General features: G+C 43.5%; 1 protein-coding gene across 1 annotated transcript in view; it reads right to left on the bottom strand.

Annotated features, from left to right (window-relative positions):
* Positions 1-18,806, bottom strand: part of ssuh2.1 (ssu-2 homolog, tandem duplicate 1) — a 41,658-nt gene extending 22,852 nt beyond the window's left edge. The window contains exons 1-3 of the mRNA XM_064967044.1: positions 18,405-18,806; positions 1,217-1,311; positions 1,149-1,165 (exon numbers count right to left, since the gene is read on the bottom strand). Of these exons, the coding sequence (XP_064823116.1) occupies positions 1,149-1,165; positions 1,217-1,311; positions 18,405-18,432 (140 nt within the window). The 5' untranslated portion in view covers positions 18,433-18,806. The remainder of the gene's footprint in view (positions 1-1,148; positions 1,166-1,216; positions 1,312-18,404) is intronic.
* Between the last annotated feature and the right edge of the window lie 453 nt (positions 18,807-19,259).

Here is a 19,259-nt window from a genome sequence, read left to right on the forward strand (position 1 = left end):
GTGTTCTAAATGACAGTGTAGTGTTCTAAATGACAGTGTAGTGTTCTAAAGGACAGTGTAGTGTTCTAAATGACAGTGTAGTGTTCTAAATGACAGCGTGGTGTTCTAAAGACAGTGTAGTGTTCTAAATGACAGCGTCGTGTTCTAAATGACAGTCGTGTTCTAAATGACAGAGTAATGTTCTAAAGGACAGCGTAGTGTTCTAAATGACAGCGTGTAGTGTTCTAAATGACAGTGTAGTGTTCTAAAGCACCGCCCGTGTTCTAAAGGACAGCGTAGTGTTCTAAAGTAGTGTTCTAAAGGACAGCGTAGTGTTCTAAATGACAGTAGTGTTCTAAAGGACAGTGTAGTGTTCTAAATGACAGTGTAGTGTTCTAAAGGACAGTGTAGTGTTCTGTAGTGTTCTAAATGACAGTGTAGTGTTCTAAATGACAGTGTAGTGTGTTCTAAAATGACAGTGTAGTGTTCTAAATGACAGTGTAGTGTTCTAAATGACAGTGTAGTGTTCTAAATGATAGTGTAGTGTTCTAAATGACAGTGTAGTGTTCTAAATGACAGTGTAGTGTTCTAAAGTAGTGTTCTAAATGACAGTGTAGTGTTCTGAATGACAGTGTAGTGTTCTAAATGACAGCGTAGTGTTCTAAATGACAGCGTAGTGTTCTAAATGACAGCGTAGTGTTCTAAATGACAGCGTAGTGTTCTAAATGACAGCGTAGTGTTCTAAATGACAGTGTCGTGTTCTAAAGTAGTGTTCTAAATGACAGCGTAGTGTTCTAAATGGCAGTGCAGTGTTCTAAATGACAGTGTAGTGTTCTAAAGTAGTGTTCTAAATGAAAGTGTAGTGTTCTAAATGACAGTGTAGTGTTCTAAATGACAGTGTAGTGTTCTAAAGTAGTGTTCTAAATGAAAGTGTAGTGTTCTAAATGACAGCAGTAGTGTTCTAAATGACAGTTTAGTGTTCTAAAGTAGTGTTCTAAAGGACAGTGTAGCATTCTAGATGACAGTGTGGTGTTCTAAATTAGTGTTCTAAATGACAGTGTAGGGTTCTAAATGACAGTGTAGTGTTCTAAATGACAATGTAGTGTTCTAAAGTGAGTCACACAGACAGCTGAATGAGCTGAAAAAGGAAGAGACAAACTGACTGAGACTCATCCCCTCCTTTGGGCTCATTGTACTTCGTCACAGTTCAGTGTGTATGTGTGTGTGTGTCTCTCACCTCCCCTTTGGGCTCGTCGTACCCTGTCACACAGTCCAGCCAGCCAGGAGGGGGCGCCGACGGACCCTCCTCTGGAATGTTGGGATCAAACGCCCCTGTTGATGTCAGGGAAACATCTGGTTCATGTCCCAACTATCCATTAGACCACGCAACAGAAAACAACAAATTCCACTAGTACCTCCCCATTTCACTCGGTTTCAGACTGTTTCCTTTTGGTGCCTAATGAACATGACCCCGATTGGAGTAGGAACAGGAGTCTTCCCGACTGATATCCGGGTCCGGGAGTGTTTCCTGACGCTAATAACCGGGGCCAGGAGTCTTTCCTGACTGTAATAACCAGGGTCAGGAGTCTTTCCTGACTGTAATAACCAGGGCCAGGAGTCATTCCTGACGCTAATAACCAAGAGTCTTTCCTAACTGTAATAACCAGGGCCAGGAGTATTTCCTGAGGCTAATAACCAAGAGTCTTTCCTAACTGTAATAACCAGGGCCGGGAGTATTTCCTGAGGCTAATAACCAGGGCCAGGAGTCTTTTCTGACTCTAATAACCGGGGCCAGGAGTCTGGACTTCCTGAAATGATGACTCCTTGCTGTCCCCAGTCCACCTGACCGTGCTGCTGCTCCAGTTTCAACTGTTCTGCCTTATTATTATTCAACAATGCTGGTCATTTATGAACATTTGAACATCTTGGCCATGTTCTGTTATAATCTCCACCCGGCACAGCCAGAAGAGGACTGGCCACCTCTCATAGCTTGGTTCCTCTCTAGATTTCTTCCTAGGTTTTGGCCTTTCTAGGGTGTTTTTCCTAGCCACCGTGCTTCTACACCTGCATTGCTTGCTGTTTGGGGTTTTAGGCTGGGTTTCTGTACAGCACTTTGAGATATCAGCTGATGTACAAAGGGCTATATACAGTGCCTTGCGAAAGTATTCGGCCCCCTTGAACTTTGCGACCTTTTGCCACATTTCAGGCTTCAAACACTGAACTTCTGGAGAGAGTTTGCTGCACTGAAAGTAAAGGGGCTGAATAATTTTGCACGCCCAATTTTTCAGTTTTTGATTTGTTAAAAAAGTTTGAAATATCCAATAAATGTTGTTCCACTTCATGATTGTGTCCCACTTGTTGTTGATTCTTCACAAAAAAATACAGTTTTATATCTTTATGTTTGAAGCCTGAAATGTGGCAAAAGGTCGCAAAGTTCAAGGGGGCCGAATACTTTCGCAAGGCACTGTAAATACATTTGATTTGATTTGATCTTTCCTGACTCTAATAACCAGGGCAGGAGTCTATCCTGACTCTAATAACTGGGGCCAGGAGTCTATCCTGACTGTAATAACCGGGGCCAGGAGTCTTTCCTGACTCTAATAACCAGGGCCAGGAGTCTTTCCTGACTTTAATAACCGGGGCCAGGAGTCTTTCCTGACTTTAATAACCGGGGCCAGGAGTCTTTCCTGACTGTAATAAATAACCGGGGCCAGGAGTCTTTCCTGACTCTAATAACCGGGGCCAGGAGTCTTTCCTGACTCTAATAACCAGGGCCAGGAGTCTTTCCTCTGTAATAACCGGGGCCAGGAGACGGGGCCAGGAGTCATTCCTGACTGTAATAACCGGGGCCAGGAGTCTTTCCTGACTCTAATAACCGGGGCCAGGAGTCTTTCCTGAGTAATCAAGAGTTTCCTGACTGTAATAACCAGGGCCAGGAGTCTTTCCTGACTGTAATAACCGGGGCCAGGAGTCTTCCCTGACTCTAATAACCAGGGCCAGGAGTCTTTCCTGACTTTAATAACCGGGGCCAGGAGTCTTTCCTGACTGTAATAACCGGGCCAGGAGTCTTTCCTGACCAGGGCCAGGAGTCTTTCCTGACTTTAATAACCGGGGCCAGGAGTCTTTCCTGACTTTAATAACCGGGGCCAGGAGTCTTTCCTGACTGTAATAACCGGGGCCAGGAGTCTTTCCTGACTTTAATAACCAGGGCCAGGAGTCTATCCTGACTCTAATAACCGGGGCCAGGAGTCTTTCCTGACTTTAATAACCGGGGCCAGGAGTCTTTCCTGACTCTAATAACCGGGGCCAGGAGTCTTTCCTGACTGTAATAACCAGGGCCAGGAGTCTTTCCTGACTGTAATAACCAGGGCCAGGAGTCTTTCCTGACTGTAATAACCGGGGCCAGGAGTCTTTCCTGACTTTAATAACCGGGGCCAGATTCTTCAAAGTTCAGGTCTGGTCAGATGAAACCCAGTTATGACAGAGACTCCGATGTCAAGGTTCAAAGATCAGGGGGAACTGGTTGAATTTGAACCCTGGGAGAAGAGCAGGGTTCTCTTCTCCTAGAGAAGCAGTAGCTGAAGGTGTTGGATATAGGCAAGGCCCTTATGCTACAAGTTTAACTGAGCAGTAAACAAATGTTATAAATAATTAACCTCCAAAATCATGGCTTGTGTCCAATAGTGAAGTCTGTGTCTTAAACATAAGGGATTCAGTTCTAATATGAATAATATTATATATATCTATATAATATCTAATATTGCGGAAAACAACAGCCCAGTCATTCTCATCCTTGCTAACATTCTCTCTCACTGTGGTTTGTGTCATTAAAACCTTAGATACAGAATTGAATAATAGAGACAAAAAAAAGAAGACAAAATGCTCGATTAAAAATAGGCATCATTCGGGATGGTCACATGATTAGAAACTTCTCTCCGTCAGGCCAACAACATTAGCCTGCATCATAACATGAGTATCTGGCAGGCCTGAGTCATGGAAATGCCATTGAAATAGAAAAACCAACCATCAGACCAGGTGACAGGCCCAGGTGACAGGCCCAGGCCGATAGTGGTCAAGTTCCTGAGGTTCAAAGGGCAACGTAACTGTTCAGGAAAGAGAGAAGAACTTCAGAGGAACATACATCTTCCTCAACAAGGTCCTGAAGCTGTGCGCCAGAAGAAGAAAAAATGACTGATCCCAGTTACCAGCGTGTGGGGACATTACTTACATCCGCTATGACAGGCTCATTGTCCACCCTCCCTCCCAAAAGCCTGGAAGGGGTGAGAGAACCAAGCCTATGGGTTCGTAGCCTCAACCCCACAGCGCGAGCGAGCGCACGCACATGCACACGCACACACACACCAACTGATTAATGGACTGCTGTATGTTCTTTTTTTGTGTTCTTTTCCATATTATGTCTACCTCTGATAAGCTACCCAAGAAAGGGATGAAAATATCCCATATTAAAATATTTAGCCTTAGAAATAAGGTTAATGAAATCCATAACTTGCTAACATCAGATAACATTCATATATTAGCCTTTTCTGAGACTCACTTAGATCATTACTTTGATGATACATCAGTAGCAATACAAGGCTATAACATCTATAGAAGAGACAGAAATGCTTATGGGGGAGACGTTACTGTATATATTCAGAGCCACGTCCCTGTAATGCTTAGAGAAGATCTTATGTGTTATTGAAGTGTTGTGGTTGCAGGTTCCCTTGGCACATCTAAAGCCTCTTCTTTTGGGGTGTTGCTATAGACCACCAAGTGCTAACAGTCAGTATCTAAATAATACGTGTGAAATGCTTCATAGTGTATGTGATGTAAACAGAGAGGTCTACTTTCTTGCGGACCTGAATATTGACTTTTCATCAAGCTGTCCACTCAAAAGGAAGCTTCTTACTGTAACCAGTGTCTGTAATCTGGTTCAGGTTATTAATCAACCTACCAGGGTGTTTACAAACACTACAGAAACAAGATCATCCACATTTTTACAAATACTGTAGAACTTTGTTCTAAAGCTGTATCTGAACCCATTGGATGCAGTGATCACAATATAGTGGCTATATCCAGGAAAGCCAAAGTTTGAACAGCTGGGCCTAAAATAGTGTATAAGAGATCATACAAAATATTTTGCTGTGACTTATGTGGATGATGTTAAAACTATTTATTGGTCTGATGTGATTAATGAGGAGCATCCAGACGCTGCACTTGATGAATTTATGAAATTGCTTCTTCCAATTCTAGATAAACATGCACCTGTTAAGAAACTGACCGTTAGAACTGTTGAGGCTCCATGGATTGATGAGGAATTTAAAAACTGTATTGGCTGAGAGAGATGGGGCTAAAGTAGTGGCTAATAAGTCTGGCTGCCCATCTGACTGGCTGACTTACTGCAAATTGAGAAATGATGTGAATAAACTGAACAAAAAGAAGAAGAAAATGTATTATGAAGCCAAGATCAATGATATAAAGAATGATGGAAAAAAAACTTGAGTAATTTAAATGAAATTATTGGCAGAAAAACCAATTATTCATAAGCAAACCATTTGATGTTGCAAATTATTTTAATGAATACTTCAGTCCTGGAGGGAAGCCAAAGTAATTCCTTTACCCAAGAGTCATAATGTTATGTACTTGAGTGAAGACCCAAAAGCGGTTTTAACAGAAAACAGAGTTCTTTAATGAAAAAACAGGAATGGCATAAATCCTCTTCCAACGTAGTCAATGGAACAAAAAGAACGTTAGTATAATGCAGGATGCACCTGCCAGGCAGACTCCGACAGGATAGGACAAGGTGGAAGCAAACGCGACGACAGCTTGCTTCTGGCATCAAAAACACAAACAAGAATCAGACACTGAAAGTAGCAGGAACAGAGAGAGAAATAGAGACCTAATCAGAGGGGGAAGAGAGAACAGGTGGGAAAGAGTGAAAGAGCTAGTTAGGGGAGATGTAGAACAGCTGAAGAATGAGAGACAGAGAAGGTAACCTAAAAAGACCAGCAGAGAGAGACAGAGTGAAGAGAAGACAGGAACAGACATAACAAGACATGACACATAAAGCGTTTTTTTTTTACTGGTTCTAACAGCAGACCTATCAGCTCGCTGCCAGCTATTAGCAAACTGTTAGACAAAATTGTGTTTGACCAAATACACTTTCAGCATGCTTATAGAGAAGGGCACTGAAAATGTACTGCACTGGCACAAATGACTGATGATTGGTTGAAATAAATTGATAAGAAGAAGATTGTGGGAGCTGTACCTGTTAGATTTCAGACGACTGATGATTGGTTGAAAGAAATTGATAATAAGATGATTGTGGGAGCTGTACTGTTAATTCCAGTGCTGCTTTTCATATAATTGACCTATAAATAACCTGTTGTTGAGACAACGTACTGTATGTTTTATGGATGTTCAACCTCTGCCATATCATGGATTCAGAGCTATCATGGATTCAGAGCTATCTATCTAATAGAACTCAAAGGGTTTTTCTTTAATGGAAGCATCTAATGTCAAACATGTAAAGTGTGGTGTACCGCAAGGCAGCTCTCTAAGCCCTCTACTAGTGTATATTTTTATCAATGACCTGACGCTGGCATTAAACAAAACCTTTGTGTCCATGTATGCTGATGATTCAACCATATACGCATCAACAACCACAGCTAATGAAGTCACTTAAACCCTTAACAAGGAGTTGCAGTCAGTTTTGGAATGGGTGGCCCGTAATAAACTGTAAACTGGTCCTGACCCTCTGTAAAGAGCATTGTATTTGGTACAAATCATTCCCTAAATTCTAGACCTCAGCTGAATCTGGTAATGAATGGTGTGGCTGTTGAAGAAGTTGAGGAGAATAAATTACTTGGGGTGTTATCTTAGATTGTAAACTGTCATGGTGAAAAAATACAGTGCTTTGCAAAAGTATTTACCCCCTTGGCATTTTTCCTGTTTTGTTAAATTACAACCTCTAATTGAAATTGAATAAAATTGTCCAAATTGGTGAAGTGAAATGAAAATAATTATGTTAAAAAAATATATCTAAAAAAATTATAAACAGAAAAGTGGTGCATGCATGATCTGTCACATGATCTCAGTATATATACACCTGTTCTGAAAGGCCCCAGAGTCTGCAACTGTCACGCCCTGGCCTTAGTTATCTATGTTTTCTTTATTATTTTGGTTAGGTCAGAGTGTGACATGGGGGATTTATGTGTTTTGTCTGGTCTAGGGGTTTTGTATGTGTATGGTTGCCTAGATTGGTTCTCAATTAGAGGCAGGTGTTTATCGTTGTCTCTGATTGGGAACCATATTTATTCATGTTCTTTGGGTATTTTGTGGGTGCTTGTCTTCTGTCTTTGTGTCATTGCACCAGATAGGACTGTTTCGGTTTTCACATGTATTTTTTTGTATTTTGTAGTGTTCTCGTTTATCGTCTATATTAAAGATGTTGAACACTAAACACGCTGCATTTTGGTTCTCCTCTCCTTCAACAGAAGAAAACCGTTACAGCAACACCACAAAGCAAGGGGCACCTTCAAGCAAGCGGCACCATAAAGACCAAAGAGCTCTCCAAACAGGTCAGGGACGAAATTGTGGAGAAGTACAGATCAGGGTTGGGTTATACAAAAATATCGGAAACATTGAACATCCCACAGAGAACCATTAAATCCGTTATTAAAAAAATGGAAAGAATATGGCACCACAACAAACCTGCCAAGAGAGGGCCGCCCACCAAAACTCACAGACCAGGCAAGGAGGGCATTAATCAGATGCAACAAAAAGCCCAAAGTTAACCCTGAAGGAGCTGTAAAGCTCCACAGCGGAGATTGAAGTGTCTTTCTATATGACCACTTTAAGCCGTACACTCCACAGAGCTGGGCTTTACAGAAGAGTGGCCAGAAAAAAAAGTCATCGCTTAAAAAAGAAAATTGCAAACATGTTTGGTGTTTGCCAAAATACATGTGGGAGACTTCCCAAACATATGGAAGAAGGTACTCTGGTTAGATGAGACTAAAATTGAGCTTTTTGGTCATCAAGAAAAACGCTATGTCTGGTGCAAACCCAACACCTCCCATTACCCCGAGAACACCATCCCCACAGTGAAGCATGGTGGTTGTGGCAGCATGTTTCTCATCGGCAGGGACTGCGAAACTGGTTAGAATTGAAGGAATGATATGATGGTGCTAAATACAGGGAAATTCTTGAGGGAAACCTAGAGATTTGAGACTGGGACAGAGGTTCACCTTCCAGCAGGAAAATGACCCGAAGCATACTGCTAAAACAACACTCAAGTGGTTTTAGGGGAAACATTAACATGTCTTGGAATGGCCTAGTCAAAGCCCAGACCTCAATCCAATTGAGAATCTGTGGTATGACTTAAAGATTGCTGTACACCAACGGAACCCATCCAACTTGAAGGAACTGGAGCAGTTTTGCCTTGAAGAATGGGCAAAAAGCCCAGTGGCTAGATCTGCCAAGCTTATAGAGACATACCCCAAGAGACTTGCAGCTGTAATCGCTGCAAAAAGTGTCTCTAAAAAGTATTGACTTTGGGGGGGGGGGGAAATAGTTATGCACACTCAAGTTTCTTATGTCTTGTTTGTTTCACAAGAAAAATCATTTGGATCTTCAAAGTGGTAGACATGTTGTGTAAATCAAATGATACAAATGTCCCCCTAAAAAAACTATTTTAATTCCAGGTGGGGGGGGGGGGGGTGAATTTAAATTCCGGGGGGGGGGGGGGGGTGAACACTTTCACAATCCACTGTATAGATTCAATGGTTGTAAAGATGGGGGAGATCTGTCTCTCATAGACAGACACCGTACTCCACAAAGCAATCCTGCAGGCTCTAGTTTGGGCTTATCTTGATTATTGTCCTGTAGTGCTGCAAAGAAATACCTAGTGAAGCTGCATCTGGACCAGAACAGAGTGGTACATCTTGCTCTTCATTGTAATCAGAGGACTGATATAAATACTATGCTGCCAGTCTCTCTTGGTTAAGAGATGAGGAGAGACTGACTGCATCACTTCTTCTTTTCATAAGAAACATTGTGTTGAAAATCCCTAAATCTTTACATAGTCAACTTACACACAGCTCTGACACACACACACACACACACACACACACACACACACACACACACACACACACACACACACACACACACACACACACACACACACACACACACACACACACACACACACACACACACACACACACACACACACACACACACACACACACACACTTATCCCGCCAGACATGTCACCAGGTTTTTTTTTCCACAGTCCCCAAATCCAGAACAAATTCAAGAAAGTGTACAGTATTATATAGAGCCATTATTGCGTGGGACTCCCTTCCATCTCATATTGATCAAATGAACAGCAAACCTGGTTTCAAAAAACAAATAAAGCAACACCTCACCCCTATTTGACCCAGATATTTTGTGTGTATGTTTTAATATGTAGGCTATGTAGTTCTGTCCTTGAGCTGTTCCTGTCTATTAAATGTTCTGTATGATGTCATGTTTTGTATTCTGTGTTCTGTGTTCTGTGTTCTGTGTGGACCCCAGGAAGAGTAGCTGCTGCTTTCGCAACAACTAATGGGGATCCTAATGAAATACCAATAACCAAGTTTTACATGTTATTAGTCACATGTGTGGGATACGCAGGGTGGCAAACACCGTCCAACAAAATGCTGACTTGCAGGTTCCTTCTGGACAATGCAACAACAATAATAAATAATAAAATATAACAATACAAACATAAAGTAAATGGCTCAGTAGAAGAGAATAAAACATTTTAACATAAGTATAATACAGGAATAATAATAACAATAATAATAATAATAATAACTGGCATATGGGTGGACTGGACAGTGCTCTCTCCCTCTCTCTCTCACAGGAAAAACAGAGAGTACAGGATGTTATATTGTCATCCACTAACAATCCTACTCTGTCTGGCTTCTAAAGATCACGTTGGATTTGAAAGGTCTAGGCTAGGGAGTAGTCAGGCAAACTTTTTAATCAAACAATATTTATTTCCAAGAACTGGAAGGCCGGGAGAGAGTCAAGCTGAGCAACATAATGTGTATTATATTAACCAATAAACTTTACACTACAGTCATATTATCAGCAGCTAATGTCCATGTAGGTAGACCTATCATGTGAGGTTTATGTAGTATAATTTACATGCATGGTATTACACACACACACACACACACGATGTGGAAACACTGTCGATGGAAACATCTTTGTCCTCACATGACCCAGGTTTAATACAGACTAAGGGAATAAGGAGTGGCTCCTAGATCAACATTATGTATGAGTTGCAACTGTCACAATCCACACACACACACACACAAACAACTTACCTACTGATCCACCTTTGTAATACACACACACACACGCACACGCACACGCACACGCACACACACACGCACACACACACACACACCTTTGTAATCTGTCTTTGTCTCTTCATGCACAGTGATTCAATTAAAAAATATTGAAAGGTATTATTTAACTAGGCACGTCAGTTAAGAACATGATACTTGTAGGGCCCTGGATTCGAACCAGGGTCTGTACTGACACCTCTCGGACTGAGATGCAGAGCCTTAGACCACTGCGCCACTCAGGAGCCCCTACTACAACAAGCTACTTCGGTTTTAGTTATCATCATATAACATCATCATCACCACCACTCAGGAGCCACTAATACAGGAACAAGCTACGGTGCCACACAGGTTAGGGCCCAGACACCATTAGGTTAGGGCCCAGACACCATCAACATGGTGCCACACAGGAATGTAGGGCCCAACACCATCAACACATCACACAGGACCACTCAGGAGCCACTAATACACATGGTGCCACACAGGAACCTGTAGGGTTTTAGACACCATCATATAACATCATCATCACCACCACCATGGTGCCACTAGGGCCCAGACACCATCAACATGGTGCCACACAGGAACCTGTAGGGCCCAGTTATCATCAATAGGGCCCAGACAACATCATCATCACCACCACTCAGGAGCCACAGGAATACAGACACCATCTACATGGTTCAGGTTTTAGTTATCATCATATGCAACAACATCATCATCACAACATGGTGCCACTCAGGAGGGCCCAGACACATCAACATGGTGCCACTCACACTGTAGGGCCCAGACACCATCAACATGGTGCCACACAGGAACCTGTAGGGCCCAGACACCATCAACATGGTGCCACTCAGGAACCTGTAGGGCCCAGACACCATCAACATGGTGCCACACAGGAACCTGTAGGGCCCAGACACCATCAACATGGTGCCACACAGGAACCTGTAGGGCCCAGACACCATCAACATGGTGCCACTCAGGAACCTGTAGGGCCCAGACACCATCAACATGGTGCCACTCAGGAACCTGTAGGGCCCAGACACCATCAACATGGTGCCACTCAGGAACCTGTAGGGCCCAGACACCATCAACATGGTGCCACTCAGGAACCTGTAGGGCCCAGACACCATCAACATGGTGCCACTCAGGAACCTGTAGGGCCCAGACACCATCAACATGGTGCCACACAGGAACCTGTAGGGCCCAGACACCATCAACATGGTGCCACTCAGGAACCTGTAGGGCCCAGACACCATCAACATGGTGCCACTCAGGAACCTGTAGGGCCCAGACACCATCAACACAACATGGTGCCACTCAGGAACCTGTAGGGCCCAGACACCATCAACACAACATGGTGCCACTCAGGAACCTGTAGGGCCCAGACACCATCAACATGGTGCCACTCAGGAACCTGTAGGGCCCAGACACCATCAACATGGTGCCACTCAGGAACCTGTAGGGCCCAGACACCATCAACACGGTGCCACTCAGGAACCTGTAGGGCCCAGACACCATCAACACGGTGCCACACAGGAACCTGTAGGGCCCAGACACCATCAACATGGTGCCACACAGGAACCTGTAGGGCCCAGACACCATCAACATGGTGCCACTCAGGAACCTGTAGGGCCCAGACACCATCAACATGGTGCCACACAGGAACCTGTAGGGCCCAGACACCATCAACACGGTGCCACACAGGAACCTGTAGGGCCCAGACACCATCAACACGGTGCCACTCAGGAACCTGTAGGGCCCAGACACCATCAACATGGTGCCACACAGGAACCTGTAGGGCCCAGACACCATCAACATGGTGCCACACAGGAACCTGTAGGGCCCAGACACCATCAACACGGTGCCACTCAGGAACCAGCCCAGAACCTGTAGGGCCCAGACACCATCAACATGGTGCCACCACAGGAACCTGTAGGGCCCAGACACCATCAACATGGTGCCACTCAGGAACCTGTAGGGCCCAGACACCATCAACATGGTGCCACTCAGGAACCTGTAGGGCCCAGACAACATCAACATGGTGCCACACAGGAACCTGTAGGGCCCAGACACCATCAACACGGTGCCACCCAGGAACCTGTAGGGCCCAGACACCATCAACATGGTGCCACTCAGGAACCTGTAGGGCCCAGACACCATCAACATGGTGCCACACAGGAACCTGTAGGGCCCAGACACCATCAACATGGTGCCACTCAGGAACCTGTAGGGCCCAGACACCATCAACATGGTGCCACTCAGGAACCTGTAGGGCCCAGACAACATCAACAAAACATGGTGCCACCCAGGAACCTGTAGGGCCCAGACACCATCAACACAACATGGTGCCACTCAGGAACCTGTAGGGCCCAGACACCATCAACACGGTGCCACACAGGAACCTGTAGGGCCCAGACACCATCAACACGGTGCCACACAGGAACCTGTAGGGCCCAGACAACATCAACATGGTGCCACTCAGGAACCTGTAGGGCCCAGACACCATCAACACGGTGCCACACAGGAACCTGTAGGGCCCAGACACCATCAACATGGTGCCACTCAGGAACCTGTAGGGCCCAGACACCATCAACACGGTGCCACTCAGGAACCTGTAGGGCCCAGACACCATCAACACGGTGCCACTCAGGAACCTGTAGGGCCCAGACACCATCAACACGGTGCCACCCAGGAACCTGTAGGGCCCAGACACCATCAACACGGTGCCACCCAGGAACCTGTAGGGCCCAGACACCATCAACATGGTGCCACTCAGGAACCTGTAGGGCCCAGACACCATCAACACGGTGCCACTCAGGAACCTGTAGGGCCCAGACACCATCAACACGGTGCCACACAGGAACCTGTAGGGCCCAGACAACATCAACACGGTGCCACTCAGGAACCTGTAGGGCCCAGACAACATCAACACGGTGCCACTCAGGAACCTGTAGGGCCCAGACACCATCAACACGGTGCCACCCAGGAACCTGTAGGGCCCAGACACCATCAACACGGTGCCACACAGGAACCTGTAGGGCCCAGACACCATCAACACGGTGCCACCCAGGAACCTGTAGGGCCCAGACACCATCAACACGGTGCCACACAGGAACCTGTAGGGCCCAGACACCATCAACACAACACGGTGCCACTCAGGAACCTGTAGGGCCCAGACAACATCAACACGGTGCCACTCAGGAACTTGTGGTCAAGTGGTGGCTTTGTCTTCGTGTACCAGAATGCCCTTTTCATTCCATTGACCATGAGCACTACACAGCACCACCTTTTCCCTATGTAGTGGCACTATCTTTTGAACAGAGCTCTATGGGTCCTGTTTAAAGAAGGTGTGTAAAGAATAGGGTGTTGTTTGGGATTACAGTCCATGTGTATTACAGAAGTATTCATATGTGGGCTTTTCCCATTACTTCCCATTGTTAGTTTTGAATGTACCAGCGTACAGGGCTAAATATACTACAGGCTGGCCATTGGTGTCACTGAACACAATACAGTCACCAGTCTATAGAAATACCAATGAGAAGCAGTTTCCCCTGCACTGTTATGAGATCAGAGTTTAAGATTATAGGTGATATATATGTCACTTAGCAGAGGCCTTTATCCAAAACAACTTACAGTACAGTATGAAACAAGTGTAAAAATAGCTCACTACTGTAAGTGTCTCTGGATCAGAGAGTCTGTTAAATGACTCACTACTGTAAGTGGCTCTGGATCAGAGAGTCTGCTAAATGACTCACTACTGTAAGTGTCTCTGGATCAGAGAGTCTGCTAAATGACTCACTACTGTAAGTGTCTCTGGATCAGAGAGTCTGCTAAATGACTCACTACTGTTAGTGTCTCTGGATCAGAGAGTCTGCTAAATGACTCACTACTGTTAGTGTCTCTGGATCAGAGAGTCTGCTAAATGACTCACTACTGTTAGTGTCTCTGGGTAAGAGAGTCTGCTAAATGACTCACTACTGTAAGTGTCTCTGGATCAGAGAGTCTGCTAAATGACTCACTACTGTTAGTGTCTCTGGGTAAGAGAGTCTGCTAAATGACTCACTACTGTAAGTGTCTCTGGGTAAGAGATTCTGCTAAATGACTCACTACTGTAAATGTCTCTGGGTAAGAGAGTCTGCTAAATGACTCACTACTGTAAATGTCTCTGGGTAAGAGAGTCTGCTAAATGACTCACTACTGTAGTGGCTCTGGATGAGAGAGTCTGATAAATGACTCACTACTGTAAATGTCTCTAGGTAAGAGATTCTGCTAAATGACTCACTACTGTAAATGTCTCTGGGTAAGAGAGTCTGCTAAATGACTCACTACTGTAGTGGCTCTGGATCAGAGTCTGATAAATGACTCACTACTGTAGTGTCTCTGGATCAGAGAGTCTGCTAAATGACTCACTACTGTACGTGTCTCTGGATCAGAGAGTCTGCTAAATGACTCACTACTATACGTGTCTCCGGATCAGAGAGTCTGCCAAATGACTCAAATGTCAATAATGGCGAAATGGTCATAGGTATTTAGTATGTGTACGTGTGATCCCTGCGGGAGTTGAACCCGTGACCTTGGCGTTGCTAACGCCATGCTTTAGGCCGAGATGAACACACTGATAATGAATGGCGACAGGATAAGCATGGAATGTAAAGCTTGATTAGCATTCAGACAATGTACGTAGAATACATCACAGAGACAGAGAGCGGTAATGTAGGGTAGGGTGGCGTGGGGGAGGGAGGCTTGCATCTTGTTAGGAAAATCCAATAGAATGGACATGTATGGGTCTTCTGAAAGCATAAAACCAAGAGGATGTAGGCCTACTGTATACAAGGAAAAGGCAAACTAAGAGGATGTAGGCCTACTGTATACAAGGAAAAAGCAAACCAAGAGGATGTAGGCCTACTGTATACAAGGAAAAAGCAAACCAAGAGGATGTAGGCCTACTGTATACAAGGAAAAAGCAAACCAAGAAATGTAGGCCTAATACCAAAAGCAAACCAAGAGGATGTAGGCCTACTGTATACAAGGAAAAAGCAAACCAAGGAAAAAGAAAAAGCAAACCAAGAGGATGTAGGCCTACTGTATACAAGGAAAAAGCAAACCAAGAGGATGTAGGCCTACTGTATACAAGGAAAAAGCAAACCAAGAGGATGTAGGCCTACTGTATACAAGGAAAAAGCAAACCAAGAGGATGTAGGCCTACTGTATACAAGGCAAAAAAAAGCAAACCAAGAGGATCTAGGCCTACTGTATACAAGGAAAAAGCAAACCAAGAGGATGTAGGCCTACTGTATACAAGGAAAAGGCAAACCAAGAGGATGTAGGCCTACTGTATACAAGGAAAAGGCAAACCAAGAGGATGTAGGCCTACTGTATACAAGGAAAAGGCAAACCAAGAGGATGTAGGCCTACTGTATACAAGGAAAAGGCAAACCAAGAGGATGTAGGCCTACTGTATACAAGGAAAAAGCAAACCAAGAGGATGTAGGCCTACTGTATACAAGGAAAAAGCAAACCAAGAGGATGTAGGCCTACTGTATACAAGGAAAAAGCAAACCAAGAGGATGTAGGCCTACTGTATACAAGGAAAAAGCAAACCAAGAGGATGTAGGCCTACTGTATACAAGGAAAAAGCAAACCAAGAGGATGTAGGCCTACTGTATACAAGGAAAAAGCAAACCAAGAGGATGTAGGCCTACTGTATACAAGGAAAAAGCAAACCAAGAGGATGTAGGCCTACTGTATACAAGGAAAAAGCAAACCAAGAGGATGTAGGCCTACTGTATACAAGGAAAAAGCAAACCAAGAGGATGTAGGCCTACTGTAATCAAGGAAAAAGCAAACCAAGAGGATGTAGGCCTACTGTATACAAGGAAAAAGCAGAACTAGTTACAACCCACAATTGTTTTGTTTTTTAACCTTTGTTTAACTTGGCAAGTCAGTTTAAGAACACATGATTACAAGTAGCTAGTCTATTAAAACTACTCAACTAGTCATTAGGCCTACTAGTGATTAAATTTCATTTGCCCCGCTCTCATTGCACAGCACTGCTCAATGCTTCTCAATAACAATGGCACAGTACGCAAATAGACTCTACGCTAGTCCTGGAAAGAAAAGAATGTTTGATTACTGTACCTACAGTGTAGGAACAGTCCCATAGTAGGTGAACAAATACCAAATGTATAAAATAGCATGGTGAGGTGTGGCATATCCTTTCACTCAAACTAATGGAAAATAAAAAATAAAAAATAAAAAATCGTAAAATGAGTTGATTGACGAGGCTGGATCGAGCAACTAATCTAAATGGGATACTGTCTATAGATACAAGTTAATAAGAATAACTGTTATGATAAAACAAAAAAAATGGTCTGCTTGGAAAAGTCAACACAAAACACCACGCACCTGTTGATAAGCAAGGCTACACGAGGAGAAGCCCTTGGAGACGTCATTGAAATTCAATTTGGAAACATAATAGTCGACACGCTCACTACGCACACAGGCAAAAATACCTTACACGCACAAGAAACTTGATGTTAGGACTTTGCGTGTAGCCAGAGAAAAGCATTTAACTCCACAAAAAAAAGACTTATATTGATTGATATCCATAATGAAGTGAAGAGACCTCATGGGCACCCTTAAAGGGGGGAATTCGCATCATATCCCAGCTTGTCGAGTTTATTATTTTTTTGTCGACATTGGAACGTTCAGCGACATATTAGCCGTTTCCATCAGGCATGTTGTCAAATGTTTTATCACACATGTACTTTTTACTAGCATAAAACGTTTGGATTGAAACCCGGGTGGTACCCACCTTTCCATTTACTGTTTTTATGCGAGTAAAGTCATACCGAATATAAAAACAAAACACGACAGCTGTAATGGAAACAAATAGTTTCAGTACAATTGTATAAATCCCGACATAATTTGTTAGTTCGACATAGTGGGAGATTTTTGTATCGGTAACATTAATTATGCGCGAAATGGCGGTGGAAATGTCTTCACGCGTAAATATTGATATAATAACAATAACAACAAACGAAGTAAATTTGGAATCACGCGGTGATATTGTATGTGGTCCTCCCATTACAACTTCGCAAACCATGAAGTTTATTAGGATACAGATTAAATAAATGATGTTGAATGACAAATGGTTGTGAAAGTATATGGTGTTGAGTTTGACGCTGCTTTCCGATAAATATTGAGGGACTTATTCTGGTGACGTGATTATCAACACTTGACTGCAGTTGGACAAATTCTAATATTCTCGCTCTTATCCATAATAATCATCTCATCACGTGGACTTGCGCATAATACATTTTACCGACACAAAAAGATCCCACCATGTCGAACGAACAAATTATCTGTTTATAAAATTGTACCGTAACGTCTTGTTTCCATCAGGGCTGTCATGATTTTTCTTTATAGGGTATGAATTTACTCGCATAAAAACTCTGGATGAAAACGTGGCGTTATAAATGATTTTGTAGGCTACACTGCAAAGTTGACCGCAAGAATCCCAAACAGATACAGAAAACATAATCTGTTCATACCTTGATTACATATGCCCCTCTGTTGATTGATTTGTCGATATTATGTTTGTCCGTTGACAGAAAATAGATCGGCCTACACACATTATAAATATTTCTTTAATGCGTCGAAATACTGAATTAAAATATATTTGATCTGATATTCCTGATGATTTTACATACTTTTAATTTGGGGGCGTCAGAAAACTTGAGGGGGGTGGCAAATAAAGGGTTGCCTATTGGGGAACCATGCCCTAGGACCGTGGTTCCCCACCTTTTCCAGTTACTGTACCACCAACTGAATTTTGCTTTGCCCGACGTACCCCAGAAGTAACCCCTTATGTACATTTTAACATTAGGCCTATAGTCTCACGAGTCTTCTCTAGCTCACCCGTTCATATGCCAAGTACCCCTGCTTGGGAACCACTGCACTTGGAGATGGCCAAATGTCCACTTTAACTTTCTTGTAGTAAATTACAAAAAAAAAAACGAAACTCACCAAGCTGTTCGTCATCCTTCTCGTCCATACCCTGGTTTGTTTGTTTATTTCAAACTATCTAAACACACTTAGGCAGGCTATACTGCATAAGAAACACGACGGACTTTCTCTAAACCTGACCCTATTCCAGCCCCTTTTAATGTACTGTTTAAATTAATCCTCGGTCACATGACATGTATCAAGGAATGCTGAGTGCAAACCACGCCCGGGGAAAAAAATAGATTTTGTTTTTACGAAACTGGCATATCATTACTTTGCTCCAACATTCGACGGGGTTCATAAAAAAATACATTTGCTATCTTCCATAGAGTACATTTTCTGAGTTGAAGAGTTTTGGTTTCTCTTTTCTATCCTCTTCGCAGTGTGCTCTCACGCACGCCGGACGAGCATGTTCAGTGTAGTGGTGGGCGTTCCGGTACTGTACTCCAGATCAGACCGAGGAGAGGCTATATCAGACACAGGGTGTTCCAGTGCTGTACTCTAGCTAGATAAGACCGAGGATATACAGTATATCATCCACAAACACAGGAGGTCGACATGACACATTGAGCCTCTGGGCCGTTATCCGAACAGTGATTCAGTTTCATACAAAGTCAACAGGTAATAAATACTTAATGGAATTTTTAACCATAGTTTACACTAGATTATAAACTGGGTGGTTTGAGCCCTGAATGCTGATTGGCTGAAAGCCGTGGTATATCAGGGTATGACAAAACATTTATTTGTACTGTTGTACATCCCTGGGTCGCTCTTCTGGGTCGCTTTGTGTGATGTATTGTTGTCTCTACCTTCTTGCCCTTTGTGCTGTTGTCTGTGTCCAATAATGTTTGTACCATGTTTTGTGTTGTTACAATG

This window comes from Oncorhynchus masou, chromosome 5 (assembly GCF_036934945.1).
Source record: "Oncorhynchus masou masou isolate Uvic2021 chromosome 5, UVic_Omas_1.1, whole genome shotgun sequence".
Taxonomy (NCBI): domain Eukaryota; kingdom Metazoa; phylum Chordata; class Actinopteri; order Salmoniformes; family Salmonidae; genus Oncorhynchus; species Oncorhynchus masou.